Here is a 25,864-nt window from a genome sequence, read left to right as displayed (position 1 = left end):
TGTGGAAAAAGTACCAAATTGTCAGTAAAGTAAAGATACCTTTATAAATAATTACTAAAGTAAAAGTGAAAGTATGAATAATTTCAAATTCCTTTATATTAAGCAAACCAGACGGCACCATTTTATTGTATTTTTTTAAATGTATGGATAGCCACTCCAACACTCAGACATAATTTACAAATTAAGCAACCTAGTCAGTTGTACAACTGAATGCCTTCAACTGAAATGTGTCTTCTGCATTTAACCCAACCCCTCTGAATCAGAGCGGTGCAGGGGGCTGCCTTAATCAACATCCACGTCTTCAGTGCCCAGTGGGTTAACTGCCTTGCTCAGGGGCAGAATGACAGATTTTTAACTTGTCAGCTCGGGGATTCGATCCAGCAAGATCATTCAGAATTTGTGACTATTTACCCACGCAACAGAATATTGCAAATGCCAATGCAATTCACTGTATATGGAATAAATATTGAACTGTCAATGAACATTTTTAGGCTACTACCTAGGGTGTCTACTAACCAAACATGTTTAGTTTTGGAGGGGGACTGTGTTGTAAGGATTGTCGCTGGCTTTTTACTCCTTCCCCTCCACAGTCCCATATGCAATACACTCTATTGGACTGTCTGCTACCTGTCTCAGCTAAAGTGCGGTGGAAAAGCTAAGTCATAGGAAGTGATACTAATTGAGTTTATGTAAACTTCTGACCCACTGGGAATGTGATGAAAGAAATCAAATCTGAAATATATCCTTCTCTCTACAATTATTCTGACATTTCACATTCTTAAAATAAAGTGGTGATCCTAACTGACCTAAAACATGATTTTTTTACTCTGATTAAATGTCAGGAATTGTTTAAAACTGAGTTTAAATGTATTTGGCTGTGTTTGTATGTAAACTTCTGACTTCAACTCTATGTGCAGTTTACACTGAGAGTGCATGGAACCAGGAAGCACTGTTCGACATGTTCCTGCATGGTGTCTCTGAGGAGGTTAAGGACGAGCTTCCTGCTTGGAAGTGACCCACGGATCTTGACTCCCTCCTCGCCTTGACCATCTACATCAATGGCCGATTGCGGAAACGACGGATGGAGAGGAAATTCGATTTCGCTCGCATATCCAGGGATTCAACCTCACCTCCGAGTCAACCCGGAGGTCCCCAACAGTCCTGTTGCCGAGAGCACCCAACACTTCCCGACCTTCCTCGAGAGTCACCAAAGACGGCCAAGGCACTGTTTCCCGAGCCTATGCAACTAGGCAGAGCTGGGCTGTCGCCAGCAGAACGGCAACACAGGATCAAGACAAGGAGCTGTCTGTATTGCAGGACTTTTGGTCATTTTGTGTCCTCTTGCCCGATAAAAGACCAGGCTCACCGGTAGGAGCAAGTACTCTGGTGGGCCATATGGAGAACTTTTCTGCTTCCCTTACTCAGACCCCTTTTTTGTCATTCTGCTGTGGGGAAACCAGTCCAAATGTCTCTGGGTCCTCATTGACTCTGGGTCCGATGAGTGCTTTTGGGACGCCACACTGGCTTCCGAGCTGAACATCCCCACTCAGCCCCTCTCCATTCCCATAGATGTTAGAGCACTGGATGGGTGCTCTATAGGTCGGGTCACCCATAACACCACTCCCATCAACCTACGTACAGTATGTTAGGGAATCACAGCGAGACCATTCAATTCCTGCTCATCAAGTCCCCCCAGATTCCCATGGTTTTGGGATTCTCCTGGCTCCAGCGACACAATCCCCTCATCAACTAGTCTATCATGGGCTGGAGTCCATTTTGGCACGGCCATTGTCTGAAGTCGGTGCAACCTGCCCCGGGACATCTTCCTGGGGGGCTCGGAAGTTGCTCCAGACCTCTCCGCCATTCCCGCGGAGTACTAGGACCCTCTAGGAGGTGTTCAGCAAGTCCCGGGCCACTTACCTTCTGCCGCACCGCCCGATTGCGGAAGCGACGGGATATGACTGCGGGATTGACCTTTTCCCTAGCATCTGTACTCTCTGTTGGAACCAGAGACCAAGGCTATGGAGACCTACATTGGGGACTCTCTAGCTACAGGGTTTATCTGTCTCTCTTCCTCTCCCGCTGGGAGAGGACAAGTCCCTGCGCCTGTGCATTGACTACTGGGGACTCAATGACATTACTGTTACCGTTATCCGCTACCAGTCAATTCCTCTGCCTTCGAGCCGCTCCAGGGGGCCACTGTTTTCTCCAAGCTGGATCTATGAAACGCCTACTACCTGGTGCAGATACGAGAGGGGGACGAGTGGAAGACCGCCTTCAACATGGCCAGTGGCCACTACGAATATGGTCATGCCCTTTGGCCTAACCAACACCCCAGCCATTTTCCAGGCTCTGATGAATGATGCTCTCCGTGTGATGCTTAACCGGTTCGTCTTCGTCTACATTGATGACATCCTTGTCTTCTTCCGCTCCTCCCAAGAACACGTGCTCCATGTCCGACAGGTTCTCCAGCGCCTTCTGGAGAACCAGTTGTTTGTTAAAGTGGAAAAGTGTGAGTTCCATCGCTCCACCATTCCCTTTCAGGCTACACCATCTCTGCTAAGAGTGTCCAGATGGATCCCGAGAAGGTGAGAGGAGTGGAGGATTGGCCTCAGCCTACGTCCAGGGTGCAGCTGCAACGCTTCCTGGGTTTCGCCAACTTTTATTGCTGCATATCTTGGGTTACACCACCCTGGCCTCCCCCCTGTCTGCAATTACCTCTACCAAGGTTCCGTTCACGTGGTCCTCTGCTGCTGACCGGGCGTTCTGGGACCTTAAACACCACTTCACCACTGCTCCTATCCTGGTTCACCCGGACCCTTCCCGTCAGCTCGTGGTGGAGGCCGATGCTTCGGATGTCGGAATGGGGGCTGTTCTGTCCCAACTTTCTGCTCTGGACCTTAAGCTGCATCCCTGCGCCTTCCCACCGCCTCAATGCCACGGAGAGGAACTACGATGTGGGGTGTTGGAGGAATGGATGCCCTGGCTAGAAGGGGCGGAACATCCGTTCATTGTGTGGACCGACCACAAAAACCTGGAGTATCTCTCCACCACCAGGCATCTAAATTCCAGGCAAGCGAGATGGGCTCTGCTGTTTACCTGGTTCAACTTTTCCCTCTCCTACCAACCGGGGTCCAAGAACGTCAAGACGGATGCCCCCGGAGGGAGGGGGGTGGCAGATAACCGGATGTTTGTGCCTGACGCTGTCCACTCCGCGTTCCTGGAGTGGGCCCATTCCTCTAGGCTTGCCTGTCACCCGGGCTCTCGTCGCACCCTGGCCTTCGTGTGACAATGCTTTTGGTGGCCGACAATGGTTCCGGATGTTGCTGCGTTTGTCACCGCCAGCACGGTCTGTGCACAGAACAAAACTCCTCGGCAAGCTCCGGCTGGTCTTCTCCAACCACTGCCTGTCCCTCACCATCCCTGGTCCCATACCTCCCTGTATTTCGTCACGGGTCCCCCCGTCTGAGGGCAACAATGCCATCCTGACTGTGGTCGACCAGTTTTCCAAAGCCGCCCATGTCATTGCTCTCCCCAAACTATCCTCAGCCAAGGAGACGGCCCAGCTTATGGTGCAGCACATCTTCCGGATCCACAGACTCCCAGTGGACATGGTCTCCAACCCTACCACCTGAAGTCAGCAACTTGTATGGGTTGAGTACGCTCGCAAAATCACTTCCTTGCCCTGCCACGGGTTTCTCGCCCTTTGAGTGTTCCTTGGGAAATCAGCCTCTGCTCTTCCCCAAGCAAGAGCAGGAAGTCAGCAATCCCTCTGCCCAGATGTTCATCCGCCTCTGTTGCCGTACCTGGAAGAGAGCCCAGGCCGCTCTGTTGAAGACCACTTCCAGGTATAGGCGACAAGCAGATCGCCACCTGACCCCTGCTCAATGCTATCGGCTCGGGCAAAGGGTATGGCTCATCACCCGGGACCTGCCCCTCCGGGTGGAGTCCCGTAAACTTTCCCCCCGTTTTATCGGCCCATTCTCCATCTCTAGAGTCCTTAGCCCCATAGCTGTTCATTTTTTGTTACCCCGTAACCTCTGTATTCACCCTACTTTCCATGTGTTTAGGATTAATCCCATGTCTCACAGCCCTTTGTATTCTGTTTCCAGGCCCACCCCTCCTCTCTGTGTCATCGATGGCCATCCGTCGTACCCGTGTACGACGGATGGCCATCTGTGAATCTGTGAATCTCTCTGCCAGACACTTTCCCTCACCAACACCAGCTAGACCGTGATGGCCAGCTGTTTGATTCAACAACATACAACAACGGAAATTACACAAGATATGTTTATAATATATTTTATTAATAATGGCCAGCTGTTTGATTCAACAACATACAACAACGGAAATTACACAAGATATGTTTATAATATATTTTATTAATAACATACAACAACAACATACAACAACGGAAATTACACAAGATATGTTTATAATATATTTTATTAATAAGAGACGCCTCCTGAGTGTTCGACCACGGGGCAGGGGTTTCCAGTACCTGGTTGACTGGGAGGGTTATGGCCCGGAGGAGATGTGCTGGGTCCCCGCTAGAGACATCCTAGACCCAGGCCTCATCGCCGACTTCCACTGGCACCCCGGTTAACCAGGTATGCGCTCAGATAGGAGGCCAGGTGGTGACCCTAAAGGGGAGGATACTGTCACACCCTGATCTGTTTAACTTGTTTTTGTGATTGTCTCCACCCCCCTCCAGGTGTCGCCCATCTTCCCCATTATCCCCTGTGTGTTTATACCTGTGTTCTCTGTTTGTCTGTTGCCAGTTTGTCTTGTTTGTCAAGTCAACCAGCGTTTTTGTATCTCAGCTCCTGCTTTTCCCAGGGTCTCTTTTTCTCACCCTCCTGGTTTTGACCCTTGCCTGTCCTGACTCCGAGCCCGTCTGCCTGATCACTCTGCTTGCCCCTGACACTCTGACCCTAAGCCTGCCTGCCGACTTGTACCTTTGCCCCAACTCTGGATTATTGATCTCTGCCTACCCTGAGCCTGCCTGCCGTCCGGTAAGTTTGCCCCACCTCTGGTTTACTGACCCCTGCCTGCCTTGACCTGTCTATTGCCTTCCCCTGTTGGATTATTAAACCATTGTTAATTCGACGTTGTCTGCATCTGGGTCTTACCTTCACACCTGATAGTATGTGCATGTGTGTGTACATGTATGCGTGTGTGTGCAGGACTGTCAGTATAGGTGTGTGTGAGTTTCTGTAGAGACCTGTGAGTGGCATTTAGTCAGTGCAGATAATCAGTGCAGATACACTGTGGGTGAGGATGTGCTTGGGGAAAGAAGCTGTTTTGGAGCCTGTTGGTCCACAGCTCCGGTCCACAGCTGGGGACGACACAATGCGGAGTGCCTGGATACAGCCCTTAGCCGTGGTATATTGGGCATATGCCACAAACCCCAGAGGTGCCTTATTGCTATTATAAACTGGTTACCAAGGTAATTAGACCAGCAAATTGTTTTGTTTTTCACACCCATGGTATACCGTCTGATATACCACGGCTTTCAGTCAATCAGCATTCATGGCTCAAACCACCCGGTTTACAATGAACCAATAAGGCCTGAGAGGGTGTGGTATATGGCCAGTATACCGTGGCTAAAGGCTGTCGTGCGACGTAACACAGAGTTTCTGGGTACAGCCCTTATCCGTGGTATATTGGCAATATACCACAAACCACCGGAGGTGCCTTATTGCTATTATAAACTGGTTACCAAAATAATTACAGCAGTAAAAATGTATGTTATGTCATTTATTTTTACTGCTTTCAGCCAATCAGCATTCAGGGCTCAAACCACCCAGTTTAGAATACCAGGTATGGCATGTGTTGAATAGTTGTTTCTGCTTGGCTTGAAGGGCATTTTAGAACGCATGGTATATCAGCATGGTAGAATTCAATGGCTATAGTTCATTATTTCATGTTCTATGTTTGAGACGATTTTGAAGGCAAAAGTCAAATTGAAAACATTATTTGCATTGTTCAATTAGATTTTCATAATAGCAAGACAGGACTGACGGTTTGCTAAACTTGGAAGTCTGTTTGATTTTTTAAAAAACAACATTTTAGTCATTTAGCAGACACTCTTATCCAGAGCGATTTACAGGAGGAATTAGGCTTAAGTGCCTTGCGTTTACATCACAAATGTTTCTCTATAAGCCAAAATGTAATTTATAGGCCCACAGTTTATTGCTTTCAGGGCTATGGAGTGGGTGAAGTAGAGTGTTGCTATGTATTTAGACGAGTCCTCCGTGAAATTACACCATATGTAGATTCTACTGAGTATTCCCAACCCCACTTTACATTGACACATAGTATACTTTTTTCTCTATAAGCCAGTGTATTGCAATGGGGGCATTTTATTTAACTTTGGAAATTAAAAAGAAGAAAAAAATACATGTAATGCTAATTTCACTTAAATATGAATCATAGTTCAAGTTTAGACAATTATTTTTCAAATATCATGAATAAATACATTAATGTAATTACGCGGGGGACTTTTATTATGAACATTTTGTAAATTCCGCGATGGGAAGTAGTTTTATTATGTCACTGACGAGACGCTGGTAGAAGGATTAGTTACACATATCTTTGTCCAGACTGTAACGTTAGCCACCTAATTTTACGAAATACCCGAAAGGGTACTTAAAAGGTATGTTTTGCAGCATTCCCCATTTGTATTTCATGTGGTAGTTGAACTGGATGCATAAACTTTCACCCCGAAACTATCTTGCTAGAAAGCTATGGTTAGCTTCTTCTTGCGAGCTAGTTTCCTGGCTGTGGGCGGCTAGGCAGCATTCTCCAGCGTTGCGTGCTGCTAGCTAACAATACTGCACTTACTTTATAAGCTACATGGGGCATACTTGATAGCTAATCTTTATTCATCAAGGGTGAGGAGATATCGGGCTTCGTTATTTTTAAAAAAGATGCGAAGGTAGCTAGTTAATAACAACTGGCTGTTATTGTGCCGAGGCCTTCGGCCCATTCGATGTAACTAGCTACAGTAGCTAACGTTAGCTTGCATCTACATTGTTCTGGGCTGGTAAACATATTATTATTTCTGTGAGGGACCTCAATTGACATCTGGTTAACTATTGAATGATTAAAGATGGTAGAATTTCAGATACAAATGCGAAGGATACTTTCTTCCCAAGCCCCTTCATTAGGGCCTACACTTTATGCCGAATACCACCGTGAAATGCTTACTTACAAGCCCTTAACCAACAATGCCGTTCAAGAAATAGTTAAGAAAATATTTACTAAATAAACTAAAGTAAAAAATGTATAACATAATAAAATGACGACAATAGAGGTTATATACCGGGGTTACAGGTAGGTTGGGGTAAAGTGACTATGCATAGATAATAAAAAGCGAGTAGCAACAGTGTAAAAACAAATGGTGGCGGGGTCAATGTAAATAGTCCGGGTGGCCATATGATTAATTGTTCTGTAGTCCTATAGCTTCGGGGTAGAAGCTGATAAGGAGCCTTTTGGACCTAGACTTGGTGCGCCTGTACCTTCTTGCCTTGCGGTAGCAGAGAGAACAGTCTATGACTTGGGTGACTGGAGTCTTTGACACTTTTTTGGGGCCCTTCCCCTGACACTGCCTAGTATATAGGTTGCCTTAGACATATTCATAGGTTACATAATCAGTTGAAATTACTGAACACCATTTTACCCCAATTTCAGAATAAACTTCTCTGTGCCCGGACGGTTTGAGGATGGAGGACAGTGAGGGTCACAGCTCTGCACACCAAGGATCAGGTGATGGCGCGATGAGCACTATGAACTTATATGCCACTCTGGGGCTCTCTCCAGAAGACGTGGATGCTCTGGCCCAGATTCCAGAGAATGAGATCAGTGTAGAGACGTTGCCTTATCTGATAATGAAACTGAAGGCCAGTCGAGCCAAGCAAGAGGAGCAGGGACAGGCCTCCCCAAAGGGAGACAGCTGTCAGGAGGATACAGATGATGGAGACCTTAGCAAACGGGACAGTCCCCCTGCAGTCCCTCGTCGGTCAAACAGCCATATTGACACTGACTATAGGAGAGACACTGATTACAGTCGACCGGGGCGGCAACCACAGCGGACTGAAGCAAGGAGAGGTTCCCGCCACAATAGGCCCCCAATTGAAAAACCATCCGACAGCCAGCAAAAGATTCCTTTCTCCTATCAAGTGGATGATTTTCATGGAGTTGTGCCCAAGGTTTACCCACACACATGCTCTCTATGCTTATGCATGTTGAATTCTAATAAGGTAAGCTTTGTTATATTTCAAAACTCTTGCTCTTGGACTGTTTATATAATTTTAATCAGAACACTCAACCTTCCATGATGGCATTAATTTAGCTTAATATGAATTTGCTTTTTTCACAGACATGGAAGGAACATCTCAATGGATTACGCCATGCGGATGGCTGTCTAGAACTCTCGCATCTGTAAGTGTTTTCATGCAAAGTAAAACATTTAGAAACTGGACTGATACAGTTCACAAAATCAATTGAGATATTTTCTATAACAAGGTTTTATTCACATTTGTTTTTTATTTTCTGTTTTCTACAGATATCCAGATTGGAATAAACATGATACCCGGAAGGAAATGTGAGGGGCATGAAATTAAGCTTTATGTTGAAAATAGGCATGTCATGATGTAAAATCATTAGCTGTTCCTCTTCTTACTTAGCACTGTTTACGTTATCTTCCAGGTCCAACTCCATCCCAAGTAGAGATGCTATTTCACCGCCCAGGAGAACGCCACGTCCTGCTATGCCTTACAAGAGACAACATAGCTCAGACCGCGTAGGAGGTAATAACCCCAGTCCTGTTCCAAAGTCAAGTTTGATCCAGACCAAATAAGGCCCAATTGCAAACCACTTGAAAATAAATACTATCTCCTTTCATGTTTTCATCTTTAGGTGAAGTCTGGTCTGCACCAGAAAGACACCATTTGAAGCCCAAGGTAACGATGCCCCTTTTGTGGCATTGTTTTCTTATAAATAGAGCTAGATAGATTTAATTCACTTGTTATGATGTTGTTTATTTGCTTAAAGCTGCATGCTTGAATGTGTGATATATATTTTGCTTCAGGTTGGCACAAAGGTGGTGGTCACAAAATTTCCCCTTGGCTCTGTTGGTGTTGAAGACTTGATGACTTTGGCCAAGCCATTCGGCACGGTTGTAAAACATCTGGTGTTCCCCTGCAAGGTAAGTTACACATTGGTAATAAACACTCTAAACTTTTAAAGTTCGCTCTGCCATTTCCTGGTTGCATAAATTTGTAATAGTACACCTAATTTCAGTGTATGCCACTGAACAAGTAAGTATAGTGTAGAGAATCATTGTGCCATCTAAACCTCTGTGAAACATATTTTCAATAACCAAAAATAGTATTTTTAGTTGTTTGAAGCTGGAGTACAAAAGTAGAAGACAGGAAGCATAGAAGCATAGAAATAGCACACACAGAACAGATCTATCACTTCTTAGACTTGCTTTCAATGAGAATGACAGAGCTATATCTCATTTCTATGTGAATTTGGTTGGGTCGCCCAAAAGGTTACATGTTGCAGCTTTAACATTCACTCTCTAAAAAAGTTACATCTGTAGTTGAATGTCTATTGGATGATTCGGTGTTGTATTTTTGTTACAGGGCTTCCTGGAGTTTGATTCTCACAAAGAGGCTGTCAATATGGTGAATCACTTCAGTGTAAACCAAGCTTTCGTGAAGGAAATTAAGTTGAATCTGTACTTGTCACCTATGGTGTGCAGTATTCATGTAAGTGCATCTGCCTCTTAAAAATGTGAGATTCTGTGTTCTTAGTCACAGAAATACCAGTATGAGCTTGTTTTTTCCTTCAGCCGCCAAGGTTGGATGAACCACCAGAAAAACGGCAGACCAAACAAGTTACCAATACAGTGGTTTGTTTTTCCCACCTACCTCTTGGGAAGGAAAGAGAATCAGAGATTCTTGATCTCGCCAAGATGTTTGGGGATGTGCGGCATTCAACATTTTCAAGTGACCAGGTAAGGTTTGAGCACTATGGAATTGATGTGTGATCAATCAAATTCTGCAAATCTCTGGTGATTTCAAATAGACAACAATTATTAAAACAATTTAACGATGCAGTATCTATTTATTTTGTATGGCTAGGTAAATTCATCACCAAAACCTCCATTATGCAGCACCTTCTCTGGCTTTGTCTAAAGAATTCTCCCTTATTCATCTGCAGGCCCTGATTGAGATGGTAGATTGGAAGGATGCTGACATTATGGTGAAGTACTACCACTCCAACCCCCTAAAGATCAGTGGAAAGAGTGTCAAAGTATACTTGTCACTGAAACGCCTGAGGTAAGTAAGAGTTCTTCACCTGGGGCCATGGCAGCCATACCCAATTTTCCTGTAGGACTCATCAGGACGTTTGTGTCAGGGAAGTTTACCTCAATGTTTTTTGCCTTGTAGAGATAGTCCTGACTCCACCACATCCAGAAGAGCAGATTCTAGTAAAGGCCGCAGCAGCAGACACAAGAGTGAGGAGACTAGCAAGACCTCAAACGCCACGAACAAAGAGAAACCCAGTACAGGCAAACAACCTGCTGAGAAAGTGTTGGAACAAGGAGAAGGTCAACAAAGCATCTCAGAAGAGGTCAAGGAAGTGGTCAAGCAGGACATCAAGGAGGAGGACGTTGATTTGGAAAACAAAGATCTAGACGAAGAGATTATCCAGGTGGAAGCTAAACAAAGCTTGTTAGATGATGAGGTTGGTGCTGGTGTTGATACTAAAGACCCTGCTCCTTCCAAAAGTGCCTCTATGGTGGCTGATTCTAAAGATAAGGGGGAACCCGAAATCTCAGAACCTTTGGCAGACGATACCTTGGAGGATTCTGACGTAAAGGCTGCCGATGATCCAGCTCTGTGTGATGCTGACGTCTCAATGGAGAACAAGATGGAACAGGAGAGCTTTCAAGAAGATGTAAGAAATTATTGTCATTCATATTTGTGACTGGAACCAACAAAGAATGGTTTATTGTAAGGGATGCACCGATATGACATTTTTGGCCGATACCAATATCGGATATTTTCCTTGGCAAAGAAAACTAGACTGGTATAAAAAACAAAAATAGCGGCCTTTTAAGCATTCTAGTACAGTTAAGTAGTTTAAACACACACACACTGGCCAAAAAGTTTTGGGGGGGCATTTACATATGTCCCCATTACCAGCAAAACATAATCAAAATCTATTTATTTCACTTACTTTGCTGTTTCGTTGTTCATTTGTTCAGTCTCAACCAGGATCTCATCATACATGTCAAGCAGTGAAGTTTCAGCTCTGTCTGTCCGTGGCCTCTCTTCCTCGGTGCGCACTGTCACTGTGTCCGTTTCCATCTTGTCCAGCTGTGTCTATAAGATTTCATGTAAACCCTGTTGCTTGTCTGCATCGAAGTAGCAGTCCTTGTACTTAGCATCAAGCATGGTGGCGACACAGTAGAGGCTCATAGAGAATGCCACCGAATCGCTTGTTCACAGCCTCTAGTAGAATACTTTTCCAAGTTAACCCGACAGTCTGTGTTGGCATTTTTGTTGAGCAGGCGTTTCAATGCCGTGACAAGGTTTCACGTCTGCTGTAGATGCAGTTGAGCTTATTTCTCGAGTCAGTTGTTCAAATGGAGCTAGGAGTGTTAATGTTTCAAACATGTTCTCAAATGCCATTGAAATGGCAGCAGTGATGGTATCAGAACCAGCACATTCTTGAGCATGCAATACGGCTTTCCTCAATAGGAAATCCTCATCGACCCACTGTGCTGTCAGACTCCTAATGCTCATGGGGCTGACATCGCTGGTCCAAATGTCAGTCGTGAAGCTAATACCAGTGACACCCGTAGCAAGTAGCTCATGACTGAGTTTCGGGAATACTGTGTAACTCCGGTAGGACAACATCTGGAAAAATAGCGCCTACTTGGAAGTGCGTACTGGTGCTCGACCAGGCGGCGAAAGCCAACATCCAGGACAGTGAACAGTTGATTGTCAAGGGCAATGAATTCCATGATCTTGGTATTAATAGATTTCGCCTTTGAGTTGTCTCGCTGAAATGTTCTTACTCTTTCAAATGACTGCTGGACTTGTTGACTGCTTGATCCACACAGCAGACATTGTAGACTAGATTAGGAATGCTGTGTTGCACATGTAGCGGGATATTTGTTGTGGTGTCATTACCTCATCTACCTATGTTATATAGGTATGCATGTCAGCTTTTACATCGGTTTTGCACATTGGCGTTTAACTAGACATTGGGCCAACGTTTGTTTTTAGTTAATATCGGCCGATTCCGATATGCTTACCGATATATCGTGCATCCCTAATTATTGTTCCCAGAATTGAAAATACATTTATGTTAAGTAACCAAGATGTGGGTTCCTAGTAGAGGTCGACCGATTATGATTTTTCAACGCCGATACCGATTATTGAAGGACCCCAAAAAAAAAAACGGATACCGATTAATCGGACGATTTTAAAATAAAATGTTATTTGTAATAATGACAATTACAACAATACTGAATTAACACTTATTTTAACCTAATATAATACATCAATAAAAATCAATTTAGCCTCAAACAAAATGAAACATGTTCAATTTGGTTTAAATAATGCAAAAACAAAGTGTTGGAGAAGAAAGTAAAAGTGCAATATGTGCCATGTAAAAAAGATAACATATAAGTTCCTTGCTCAGAACATGAGAACATATGAAAGCTTGTGGTTCCTTTTAACAGGAGTCTTCAATATTCCCAGGTAAGAAGTTTTAGGCTGTAGTTATTATAGGACAATTTCTCTATATGATTTGTATTTCATATACCTTTGACTATTGGATGTTCTTATAGGCACTTTAGTATTGCCAGTGTAACAGTATAGCTTCCGTCCCTCTCCTCGCCCCTACCTGGGCTCGAACCAGGAACACATCGACAACAGCAACCCTCGAAGCAGCGTTAGCCATCGCTCCACAAAATCCGCGGCAACTGTAGAGCAAGGGGAACAACCACTCCAAGTCTCAGAGCGAGTGACGTTTGAAACGCTATTAGTGCGCAGCCCGCTAACTAGCTAACCATTTCACATCGGTTACACCAGCCTTGTCTTGGGAGATGATAGGCTTGAAGTCATAAACAGCTCAATGCTTACGAGCCTGCTGGTGCCAACCATCGGTCAGTCAGACTGCTCTAGCAAATCATAGAATTAATTATAACATCATAACACACAGAAATACGAGCCTTAGGTCATTAATATGGTCAAATCCGGAAACTATCATCTCGAAAACAAGACGTTTATTCTTTCAGTGAAATACGGAACCGTTCCGTATTTTATCTAACGGGTGGCATCCATAAGTCTAAATATTCCTGTTACATTGCACAACCTTCAATGTTATGTCATAATTATGTAAATTCCAGTCAAATTAGGCAGCTCAAACTGTTTCATATACCCTGACTCTGCGTGCAATGAACGCAAGAGAAGTGACACAATTTCACCTGGTTAATATTGCCTGCTAACCTGGATTTCTTTTAGCAAAATATGCAGGTTTAAAAATATATACTTCTGTGTATTGATTTTAAGAAAGGCATTGATGTTTATGGTTAGGTACAGTCGTGCAACGATTGTGCTTTTTTCGCAAATGCGCTTTTGTTAAATCATCCCCCGTTTGGCGAAGTTGGCTGCCTTTGTTAGGGAAGAAATAGTCTTCACAGAGTTCGCAACGAGCCAGGTTAGCAGGCAATATTAACTAAATATGCAGGTTTAAAAATATATACTTGTGTATTGCTTTTTAAAAAGGCATTGATGTTTATGGTTACACATTGGAGCAAGACAGTCCTTTTTTTGCGAATACGCACCGCATCGATTATATGCAACACAGGACACGCTAGATAAAACTAGTAATATCATCAACCATGTGAAGTTAACTAGTGATTATGATTGATTGTTTTTTATAAGATAAGTTTAATGCTAGCTAGCAACTTACCTTGGCTTCTTACTGCATTCGCGTAACAGGCAGGCTCCTCGTGGAGTGCAATGTAAAGCAGGTGGTTAGAGGGTTGGACTAGTTAACTGTAAGGTTGCAAGATTGAATCCCCGAGCTGACGAGGTAAAAAAAATCTGTCGTTCTGCCCCTGAACAAGGCAGTTAACCCACCATTCCTAGGCCGTCATTGAAAATATGAATGTGTTCTTAACTGACTTGCCTAGTTCAATAAAGGATAAATAAAGGTGTAAAAATATATATATATATATATCGGTGTCCAAAAATACAGATTTACAATTGTTATAAACTTGAAATCGGCCCTAATTAATCGGCCATTCCGACCTCTAGTTCCTAGCAATGGGATCTTAAAGCATGTGTGCTTCAACTCTACAATTTGGTTGAAGTTCTGAGAGCATTCTTGAGAATGTAGTTTGGTTGAGTCATGGATTGTTGGAATATTGAGTTTTCCTTGTACCATAGCACGCTATGTACAGGGCCTTCTAAAAATATTCACACCCCATGTCTTATTCCACATTTTGTTTTTAGAGCCTGAATAAAAAATGAATTGCATTGATTTCCTCACCCATCTACACACAATATGCATTATGACAAAGTGAAAGCATGTTTTTAGAAATGTTTGCAAATGTATTGAAAAATGTAATACAGATATCTAATTTACGTAAGTATTCACACCCCTGAGGTCAATACATGTTAGAATCACATTTGGCAGTGATTATAGCAGTGAGTCTTTCTGGGTAAGTCTAAGAGATTTTCACAACTGGATTGTACAATATTTGCGCACAATTCTTTAAACTCTGTCAAGTCGGTTGTTGTCAAGTCGGCCTTGTGTTATAGGCTATTGTCCTGCTGAAAGGTGAATTTCTCCCAGTGTCTTGTAAAGCAGACTGAACCAGGTTTTCCTCTAGGATTTTGCCTGTGCTTAGCTCTAATCAGTCTCCCTTCATACTTCAGAATACAGTTTTGCATACTTTTATGTGCAGTGTTTGAAATGCTTTTGACAGTTTCCCATTGCAACCTCACATATTTGTGAGATTCGTAATGGTTTTGGTGCAGCACTGTGGACCTTAACTAAAATTTGATGTTGTGGACTTATTTCCAACAGGACAATATGGATGACATGGATTTCCCTGAGAATATGGATGACTTCGTTACATTGGATGAACTTGACGACAGTACTGGAGGGGACACACCGCTGGGTAAGCAATGAATGATGAAAAATGTTATTACTTGGCAGCAATGGACAAAAGCAATTATTACAGTTGTCGAGCCTGTGTGGATAATCTCCAGATAATTTATAGTAATAATTACTTTTTGTTTTTATTTGCAGAGTCAAAGGATGCTTCATGGGTTGGTATTCCTCCATATCGAGTAGTTGGAATGTGTCAAACGTGTAGAAAAGTTGTTTTTATTGACAGTCGGTTAAAATTGTTTTCTACAGGATGGAAAAGTTGTCCATATTAGCCCAATTAGAAAGGGCTATGGAAACATGGCGGTGGCCCTATTGAAACTGGCAGAGCGAGCAAACGTGAATGTTGTCAACCATGCCATATCCTTCCTCACACAGGAGGTAAGTTAATAATTATGTTACTGCAGATATGTTATTTGGGGATCAAGTGTATTTTATTTTGTATGGCGACAGTGGTGAATAATTTGACATTCATGTAGTTCGGCATACAGGAAGGAGTTTATTTACTCATCCCTGATTTGTGCAAGCATTTGCTGTCGTAGTTTGTATGACATTGAGAATTTCCTATATTTTCAGGCATGGTTAGAGCTTGATACTACCGAGGAAGTACGTGAAATGGTGAAATTCTACAAAGGAAAAGGACAGTTGTTGAGGAAACATGTTAATGTTAGCATGTGCTTTTCACAGAAAAAGTTGGAGGTGGGTTTGGTGTCTTAAATGGTGTAGTATCTATGCTTTAAATGGTTTGTTTTCCCTCATCAATCTACACACAATACCCCAAAATGACAAAGAAAAAAATGTTTTTCTTTTATTAATAGTTTTGCTAATTCATTAAAAATAAAACACTGAAATATCACATTTTACGTAAGTATTCAGACCCCTTACTCAGTACTTTGTTGAAGCACTTTTGGCTGCTATTTCAGCTACGAGTTTTTGGGGAGTTTCTCCCATTCTTCTCTGCAGATCCTCTCAAGCTTTGCCATGTTGGATGGGGAGCGTCACTGCACAGCTATTTCAGGTCTCCAGAGATGTTAGTCCATGCTGAAGTCCATATTTTGGCTGGGCCACTCAAAAATATTCAGAGACTTGTCCCGAAGCCACTCCTGCATTGTCTTGGCTGTGTGCTTAGGGTCGTTGTCCTGTTGGAAGTTGAACCTTCACCCCAGTCTGAGGTCCTGAGCTCTTTGGAGCAGGTTTTCATCAAAGATCTCTGTACTTTGCTCTGTTCATCTTTGCCTTGACCCTGACTAGTAACCCAGTGCCTGCCGCTGAAGGACATCCCCACAGCATGATGCTGCCACCGCCATGCTTCACCGTAGGGATTATGCCAGGTTTGCTTTAGAGGTGAGGCTTGGCATTCAGGCCAAAGAGTTCCATCTTGGTTTCATCAGACCAGAGAATCTTGTTTCTCATGGTCTGAGAATCATTTAGGTGCTTTTTGCAAACCAAGTGGGCTGTCAAGTGCCTTGCCGAGAAGTGGCTTCTGTCTGGCCACTCTACCATAAAGGCCTGATTGGTCGAGTGCTGCATAGATGGTTGTCCTTCTGGGAGGTTCTCCCATCTCCACAGAGGAACTCTTGAGCTCTGTCTGGCCATTGGGTTCTTGCAAGGCCTTTCTCCCCCATTGCTCAGTTTGGCTATGCTGCCAGCTCTAGGAAGAGTCTTGGTGGTTCCAAACTTATTCCATTTAAGAATGATAGAGGCCACTGTGTCCTTGGGGACATTCAATGCTTTAGAAATGTTTTGGTACACTTGTCCAGATCTGTGCGTCGACACAATCCTTTCTGAGCTCTAGAGACAATTCCTTCGACCTCGTTGCTTGGTTTTTGCTCTGACGTGCACTGTCAACTCTGGGACCTTACATAGACAGGTGTGTGCCTTTCCAAATCATGTCCAATCATGTTTCTACATCTCAAGGATGATGAATGGAAACAGAATGCACCTGAGTGTTTTTTATATTTAGTAAAATTGCAAACATTTCTAAACCTGTTTTTGCTTTGTCATTATGGGGTATTGTGTGTAGATTGAGGAAAAATAATTTAATCCATTTTAGAATAAGGCTGTAACGTAACAAAATGTGGAAAAAGTCAAGGGATCTGAATACTTTCCGAATGCACTGTATTATAAACATAACTACACACCTCACATAATACACACCTTATTGTGACAAATATTGACTGTGTAATTTGACTTTGTTTCTGTTAATGCAGAGTCCTAGTGGGAGATCCATCTACATTTGTATGCTTCCACTCCAGAAGTACTCTGACGTCTCTCTTTTACGACTTGCCCAGCCTTTCGGGAAAATCACTGGCTATAATTTGAACTGGCCTCATGGAAAGGTAAAGTATCACCGGCCCATTTTTTTTAAAGGTGAATGTCGTTTGTTTTTCTGTTGATATAGGACTCACCCATGCATGTTTTTCTTTCTCCTTTCAGTGTTATATCCAGTTGGAGAGCGTGGAAGCCGCTCAGAAAATGGTGAAGTACTTCCAACGTCCACACAAGTTCTACGGGACCCTGTTAAGGGTCAGTTTGTGCAAAAAGGGAGACTCCCTAATATACTGGTAAATACTTTTCAATGACCCCTAAGAATATGCAGTAGATGCTAATGATAGTTAGACTAAATGGAATTTGAAGAATGCTAGTATCCAGTCTGTCAACACCAGTTCAATTGATTGGAATCTATTGGAAGAATATACAGCTAATGAAATAATCTGATAAAGAATGGTGTGATCTATGGTTCAACTGGACTGTATGAGGGCTGTGTCTAAGTACACTTTCATGATATAGTACTCAATGACATATTCTGCCCTCCTGATTACAGGAAGCCTCCAGTCAAATATGAGCTGTGGTTGTCCAGTCAGAAAGACAGAAGATCAAGAGATCATCATGGAGATGAAAAGACTAATGGCCAGTCAACCAAAAGCCCCTATCCAGAGGTGAAAGATGGTTATTGCTATGTTTTTGTTTCCTTAATTTAAAAAGGTGAAATATTGCCTTGTTAGTTAAATGTTTGCTGAATATTTATGTATTTAATTTTTGCATGTCCGTGAACAATCCTTTTACAGTTACTGGTTATTCAATAAGTAATCAGTTAATGCACTTCACACAGAGAAGAGGGATATTTATTGGTGTTGGTCTCTCAGGCTAAGTAGAACGAATGAGTGAAAGACGTGATTGTTTTTGTATGGCCAGGATGTCCAGAGCCCTGTGTCTGACAGTGAGAGGGTCTGTGGGGACCCTAAAGGTGAACAAGTCAGTGGTGTGGGATCTATCCCAGAGGGAGGAGAGAATAAGCAGGAGGAACCTCTGGGTCCTTATCAACCTGACAACCCTGTTGGTAAGAGGCTAGAGGAAAAAAAACTGACTTGTTTTTTTTATTAGTGGGTGACGGGGATCTGGTAAATAACTTAGTGCCATATCAGTGAGAACACAAACATGTTTTTTTCTCTCTCATTTTACTTGCAGGGTTAGACTATCTGGTGCCAAGGACTGGATTCTTCTGCAAGCTGTGCAACGTCTTCTACACCAATGAGAAAACAGCCAAATCAGTCCACTGTAGCAGTGAGGAACATTATCTGAACCTTAAGGTAATTCTCAACTATGACAAGAGTCAGTCTTATTAATCATTCTTTGGTGTATTTGTAAGAATGTTTTTGACCTTGGAGATCAGAATACATTCAACTGTTAATTGTAAATAACTCATCACTGTATCACCTATGCCTTTGGAATCTCAACCAAATAGAACGATATGGGACTTTTTAGGGGATCCGTTTTCAGCTGGAGTTACGGTTTAACATAGATAATGGATTGACAATGTACACTGATTTTCTTGATTTTTTTTCAGAGAAAGATGGATAAAGAAACAGACCTCGGCTGATTGAGAGGATTGTCGTCCACCTGTGTTCTTCCCAGGGGAAGGCCGTTTTAGTATAAATGTTTCTGTCCAGTTTGTTTAACATTCCAGGCTTTTCTGTTACTGTTGACAACAGTTACCCATTTAAAATAAATTAATACAGCCTATTTACGAAATGTAGTCCCCTTCTGTGGTTATGAATAGTACCTGGATTTAGTTTCCTCTTATTGAATAAACAAACGTTTGACTTATTCTTTGACTTCTGGAAATACTTTTGACACCTTATGGCAAACATTTACTCCTTCAGACCTTTAACATATTTGACAGAGGCATATGGTTGTTATAATGGTCAACTGTCATTTATCAATGACAAGGACATGTGGACAGGATCAGCTGGAACTACATCCCAGAATTTGCCATAACCCAGAGAACCATTTAATGCTTGACAGAGAGCAGAGCTGGCTAAGAAGATTCACCCAGTCTGTGGCAAGGAGCAGCACATCACTTGAGGAAAGGACAAATGGGGGAGATTGTTTGGTTTAAAACCTGAATGATTTAAGCCATATAGACCTACATGCTTTTGAATGATAAACCAATAGGGGGAGAGTTCAGCAAATGTTTTCTGTAACATTTTACATAGTAAACGCAAGGCTATAAAAGTTGCACACTTTATATACAAGCTCCCAGTAATTTATTGCTGTGGTGGTTAATTTCTGTATTATCAAATGAGTAGAGACAACTTATCACATATGTCAGAGTTATACTTAAACTAAATCTTTATTCACTTATAAGGAGAGTGGGTCACACAAACAATTGAATGTGAGAACTCTGCAATACTGATTGCTGGTCGACAAACCCCCCCTTAGATGATTTGTTGAGGCCCCAACACAAAGGATGCAAAGATACCCACTTAGTCTACATGACAAACAACATGTGTGGAATGGGTCACAAGGTGAGACTTGATAAATGAGAAAGGAGTATCTACCCACCAGATAGCATTTGCTATGAAGACTTGTTCTTATTGTACAGAGTTTGGCCCCTAAAATGAGGCTCTGAACTCATGCCTGATACTTCATAATACGGAAACACCAAATCCATGTCCTTGACCACACGCCTAGACGAGCTCACTGAGGGGAGTGAGCCCCTGGGTCATGCACTGTCCCAGGATAGGTGCAACATCAGAGAAGACGTACAATGGTTCCAGACACTACCCCACACATCCAGTCTCCGACCTCTCCCAAGGCTGAAGGAGGGAGTGGCTGGGCACAGAAATTGTGGAGACAAGTAATTGGTTCCTCATTAATCACACCATTCCTTCACACGGTTTGTAATAGGAGAAGACACATATCCACATATGAAGACAACGTTCCCTCCTGTCCTCTTCTCGTTCTCATATTCTACAGGTGATAGACAAGCCTGACTTCTCCCCTCTCTGAGCCCCAGGTGACAGAGGCCCATATGAGGGAGGAAGTGCATCTGCCATCACCAGGGTCCGACGGGATACATTCTCATAAGAGTTCAACAGTTTCAAGCAGATAAGACAATTTAATTATCTATGTTACCGAGCTAATTCTGATTATTCCGTCACATCGGGTAAACCAACGTTTCCGCACCACTGTGCCTTATTCAGGGTAATGTCATGAATGCTTGAATGCTATGTAGACAGTGGAATTAGTGTAAGCAATGACAATAGTGAGGGGTGTGTCATTATTAGGGATTAAAATAATAAAATAAAATTAAGACAGTTTACAGCATGTTGAATACATTAGGCTATCATATTGCAACAACTAGATATTGTACACAGTATTAACATCAACATAAATGATTTAATCTTTGTCACATGTAATATTTTGGTTCAGTCCTATAAGACTAACACACATTTATTTAAAGAATATTATAGTAATACTCTAGTAATTACTATAGAAATCTGGGATTGTTATGTCCAGCCAGTAATACATCCTGTCCCCCGTGGACCGGCTCGTACGTAAAGCATCTTCCATTCAGTCTGCAAAGGCAGAATTTCCCTCCTTTAATGGCGGGCAGTCAGAAAACAAAACGGGGGGAAGAATTCTTAATATAACACCATTAACGCAACCCCATTTCTGGACAAGGGAGTTAAGTCAAGGATGTGAAAAATTCTAAATTGTCAGAAAAAACGGAAATGTTGGTGGAAATTGTGTTTTATTAATTATTAAAACGTACACATTTTGTCAGACAGCCTGCCATTAAAGCCTGATATCGGAGTTGTTGGCTAGAGCACACGTTCAAAGACCAGAGTGGGCACATTCGCTATTAAAATGCTATTTATTTTGTTGACAAAACAATCAGTAGCCTAGAGTTAAAAATGTGATTCCAACCCATTTACTTATATTTTTTTATTTGGTACATGGAAATTTAACCACAAAAGTTATATGAACCCGGATTGACACTGAAACGGCGACAATCCAGTGGACGAGTTCGACAGTGTGTTATGAGCATATTCAGCCCAGACGAGGAACTTGCTCCAGTTGATGGCCTGAGACAAAACAGCAGAGGAACTTCTCCAGTTCCTGGTTGGCCCACTCAGTTTGCCCATTAGACTGTGGGTGGAACTGTGAGGAGAGACTCAACGATGCCCCCAACAGGGAGCAGAAGGCTTTCCAATACCGAGTGATGAACTAGGGCCCACGGTCCAAGACAATGTCCTGGGGAAGTCCATGTAGTCGAAAGACATTGGTAATCATGAGATCCGTGGTCTCCTTTGAAGAGTGCTACTTGGGTAAGGCGATGAAATAGGCTGTATTGGAGAACCGATCAACGACCAGCAGGATAGTGGTAAGCCCTTGGGATGGAGGTAACCGTGTAATAAAGTCTACAGACAGGTGGGACCAGGGCCGGTTGGGGATGGGCAGAGGTTGGAGCAACCCAGCAGGTTGCTGTCTTGAGGAATTGCTTTGGGCACACATCCTTAATCATGTTGGGCCACTAGAATTTCCGCCTCAGGAACTCCAGTGTCCGATTAACCCCTGGATGCCCAGTTCATTTAGATGAGTGTCGCCATTGTAGTACTCAATAACGGGCTGATCGCGGAACATAAATTCTGTTAGTGGGACCCAGCCTGGGTCAGGTTCTCGGGTCTGTGCTTGTCGTACTGTGGTCTCAATACTCCAGACCACGGGAGCCACAATGCAGGAGCTGGGGATGATGGGCTCGGAGTTCCTCATCTCATTAGAGATCTCGTGTTGGCTTCTCCTTTCTGATTCTTGGATCCCGGGCGATAGGCTAGAGTGAAGTTGAATCTGTTAAAAAAAGCATTCAACCTCTTGGCTTCTTGAAAGGAAACCAAGTTCTTATGGTCCGTCCAGATCACGAAAGGATGAGGTACCCCCTCCAACCAGTGTCTCCAACCCTCAAGGGCCCACTTGACTGCCAAGAGCTCCCGGTTGCCTACATCGTAGTTGCGTTCCGCTGGAGAGAACAGCTTGGAAAGAAACAGTCTCTTGTCCCCCTCGTTCTGCTGTGAAAGGACCGCCCCTGCTTCATTGTCCGAGGCGTCCACCTCTACGACGAAGAGACGAGTAGGATCAGAATGAACAGGGATGGGTCGGGAGGTGAAACATCCCTTGAGCTCCACGAATGCCCTGTCAGTCTCAGGGGGTCCAGCCAAAACGGGTCTGGGACTTGCGGGTTAGGGCCATGAGAGGCGCTTCCACCACACCGCAGTTGCTAATAAAATGCATGGAAAAATGGGCAAATCCGAGGAACCGCTGGACTTGTTTGAGTGAGGCGGGACGGGGCCAGTCGGTGACCGCCTTAACCTTAACAGGGTCCATTTGGATTCTGGCGGTAGAGATAATGTGGCCCAGGAAAGAGACTTGGGATACATGGAACTCACTTCTCTATCTTGACGTATAGTTGACTCTGCAGGAGGCATTTCAGAACTTGGCGGACGTGCAGGATTTGTTTCGGAAGGGTCTTGGAGAATAGCAGGATGCCGTTGAAGTAAACAAAGACAAACCGATTCAACATATCCCTATGAGTGTCATAGACCAATGCTTGGAAGACTGCTGGTGAGTTTGATAATCTGAATGGCATGACTAAATACTCATAGTGGCCACTACGGGTGTTAAAGGCAGTTTTCCATTCATCTCTCTCCCTGATTCTCACCAGGTTGTAAGCGTTGCGGAGGTCCAGTTTGATGAAGAATTGGACACCTTGGGCCAGATCCAAGGCGGCGGACATTAGGGGGTAACAATTCTTGATCATAATCCTGTTCAGCCCTCTGTAATTGATGGAGGGATGCAGACCTCCATCCTTCTTTCCCACAAAGAAGAAGCCTGCACCAGCTGGGGATGTTGAGGAGCGAGTGAAACCTGCCTCCAGCAACTCCCGGATGTAATTGTCCATGACTGCTGCTTCAGGGTTCGAGAGGGAGTAAAGGCTGCCCCGGGGAGGGGTGGAGCCGGGTAGGAGTTCTATGGTGCAGTCGTATGGACTGAGGAGGGAGGGTGGCGGCTTGCCTCTTACTGAAGGCCTCCCGGAGGTCGAAGTATTCAGGAATGGAGAGCGGAGAAGTCTTGGTCTTCAATGGATGCAGGAGGACACGGCAAGGCGCGGTGAGGCTTTTGGTGGGGGTCTTAGACATTAAGTCTGGCAGTTCTTAACCATCGAGTAGGTGTCCCGTAGACCAGGAGAATAGTGGGTTATGTAGAGCTAGCCAGGGGTACTCTGTTCTCAGGAGCAGTGATCAAAAGACAACTTGGAGTCTCTAAGTGGTTCACCCCAACCTGCAGTAGAATGGGCTTGGTCTGATATTCCACCTGGCTAGAGCCAATGGGGCATCCATCGAGTGCTTGAATCTGCAGAGGCATGGGACATTTCACGCAGGGGATTTTGTTATCCTCTGGCGAAGTCTTGATCAATGAAATTATCTGCGACCCCGGAGTCCACAAAGGCTTGAATCTGGTGCTGATGATTGTCCCAGTGGACGGTTGCGGGTAGTGACAGATGGCGACTGGGTAGCCGGGGTGTAACTGCACAGCTCGTCAGGGTCTCCCCTTGTCCTGGCGAGCCCTGGCATTTCCCGTCAGCTCTGGGCATGTAGCACAGAGATGGCCGAGACCTCCGCAGTAGAGGCAGCAGCCTTCGCGCATGTGTCTGTCACGCTCCTGTGGGCAGACGTGTGCATCTCAGCTGCATGGGCTCCTCAATGCTGGGCTTGGGTGCTCAGGAAACCGGGATACTGGGGTGGTGTCAAAAAGGTGCTGTCTCACATGTTCTCGGAGGCGGTTGTCAACCCTGATTGCCAGTGTTATCAGGGACACGAGGTCCTCTCCCAGTTCCCAAGAGGCCAGTTTATTCTTTGAGTTAGACCGACCCTGGTGGAAAGCGGTAACCAGTGCCTCTGTATTCCACTCACTCTCTGCGGCGAGGGTGCAGAACTCAATGGCGAAGTCAGCCACTGGTCTGGCCCCTTGGCGGATGTTGAACAGTCGGCTAGCCACTTCTCGTCCGCCGACTGGGTGGTTGAAGACTCGTCTCAGTGAAGGCAGTGAAGGCTAATATGGAGCTGCAGAATGGTGGCTGCTGTTCCTGAACTTCTGTTGCCCACGCCAGGGCCTTGCCTGAGAGTAGAGATATGATGTAGGCCATCATGGCCCGATCGGTGTGGAACGAGGAGGACTGTAGCTTGTCATACCACTCGGGGGCTGGGATCTTGGGTTCCTGGTGCAGGTTCCCTGGAGGAACTATGGCAACGCCTGTAGCACTGGGCGATGAGACTTGGGCATTGACTCCTCCTGGGTTGGGGTTGGACTGTGGTTGGAGGGAATCAGTAAGTGTCTGGAGGGTCTCTGATATTTGGGAGAGTTGTTCTTGCTGCCGCCCCAGCGGTGCTCCTTGGTGGGTTATAACATTCTTGATCTGGGTGATCTCTGCTGGGTCCATGTTGGAGGCAGAAGCTTGCTGTGATGGGGTGAGGTTGGACCCAGGTGCAGAGAAGATACCAGACGAGGAATCAATGGTTAAGGATAAACGTAAATACTTTACTGAGAAACAGTAACAGAAGGATCACAGTAACAATGGGAAAACAACAAACACAAAGTCTCAAACTCACACGGGAGACAAACACACAAGGCAACCAAATCAAGCTTTCTGCAAAGGCAAACAGAAAACACACCTCTCTTAACAGGGAAATCATAATTAGTACTAGGACACACCAGAGTGTCATCAATGTCTCTAGGACGGTATCTGCCGCGCTCTGGTGACAGGTGGAAACATGACAATTTGCTTGGAATTCTCTCGCCAATTGGATGTAAAGTTACAAACATTACTGAGCCAGCGCTACTCACCGGAGTGGAAATCAATGGATGGTCCCGTCCGATAATCATCGCCGCCATGGAAGTGGGTGAGTGCTATGGTCCCATGATTTCTCTCGAGTCACCCGATTCCAAGATGAAATTTGACTCTCCAAACATATCCAAGTCGTTATACACGATCCCCGACTCTGCTTCTGCCACGCAAGCTGTTTTAATTAGTCCCCCGCATCCAGTGCAAGCGGAAGGGATAGTTAATTGCACTACCGAACTCCCCCTAATCAAAACGGCCTAAACCGAGCTGTCAGAAAACACAGAAAATGTCACTTTTTTCAATGTGTCAATCACTCTCCAGTCATCTGGGACCCACGGGCTAAACCCAGGGGACTACTTGAACATTTGCAGTGTCATTCCAAAAAGTAATCAAATTCAACATCTTCTCACAGACTCCAACCTTGACTTCCTCTGCCTTTCAGAGACATGGCTCCGTAAAATCTCTCCATCT

The 25,864-nt window shown here is 44.3% G+C and overlaps 1 protein-coding gene across 8 annotated transcripts in view; it reads left to right on the top strand.

Moving 5' to 3' along the window:
* Positions 1–6,490: 6,490 nt before the first annotated feature.
* The window catches only part of LOC118390469 (matrin-3-like), a 39,117-nt gene continuing 19,743 nt past the window's right edge, over positions 6,491–25,864 (top strand). Inside the window, exons 1-21 of one of the 8 annotated variants that reach the window (XM_035781067.2) lie at positions 6,492–6,658; positions 7,696–8,264; positions 8,384–8,445; positions 8,570–8,608; positions 8,713–8,813; positions 8,923–8,966; positions 9,095–9,211; positions 9,654–9,779; positions 9,863–10,027; positions 10,234–10,352; positions 10,464–10,974; positions 15,127–15,220; positions 15,352–15,371; positions 15,463–15,591; positions 15,787–15,909; positions 17,421–17,549; positions 17,647–17,774; positions 18,035–18,149; positions 18,406–18,550; positions 18,679–18,800; positions 19,058–19,317. In XM_035781067.2, coding sequence (XP_035636960.2) covers positions 7,728–8,264; positions 8,384–8,445; positions 8,570–8,608; positions 8,713–8,813; positions 8,923–8,966; positions 9,095–9,211; positions 9,654–9,779; positions 9,863–10,027; positions 10,234–10,352; positions 10,464–10,974; positions 15,127–15,220; positions 15,352–15,371; positions 15,463–15,591; positions 15,787–15,909; positions 17,421–17,549; positions 17,647–17,774; positions 18,035–18,149; positions 18,406–18,550; positions 18,679–18,800; positions 19,058–19,090 — 2,859 coding nt within the window. In that variant the 5' untranslated portion in view covers positions 6,492–6,658; positions 7,696–7,727 and the 3' untranslated portion in view covers positions 19,091–19,317. Of the gene's footprint in view, positions 6,659–6,762; positions 6,897–7,695; positions 8,265–8,383; positions 8,446–8,569; positions 8,609–8,712; positions 8,814–8,922; positions 8,967–9,094; positions 9,212–9,653; positions 9,780–9,862; positions 10,028–10,233; positions 10,353–10,463; positions 10,975–15,126; positions 15,221–15,351; positions 15,372–15,462; positions 15,592–15,786; positions 15,910–17,420; positions 17,550–17,646; positions 17,775–18,034; positions 18,150–18,405; positions 18,551–18,678; positions 18,801–19,057; positions 19,318–25,864 lie in introns of those variants that run through there. The other 7 variants (XM_035781068.2, XM_052457387.1, XM_052457388.1 and 4 more) reach the window with 7 other exon arrangements.

Source organism: Oncorhynchus keta, chromosome 11 (assembly GCF_023373465.1).
Source record: "Oncorhynchus keta strain PuntledgeMale-10-30-2019 chromosome 11, Oket_V2, whole genome shotgun sequence".
In the NCBI taxonomy this organism is placed as follows: domain Eukaryota; kingdom Metazoa; phylum Chordata; class Actinopteri; order Salmoniformes; family Salmonidae; genus Oncorhynchus; species Oncorhynchus keta.
Note: the sequence above shows the minus strand (reverse complement) of the source record. Positions and strands in the feature narration are given on the sequence as shown.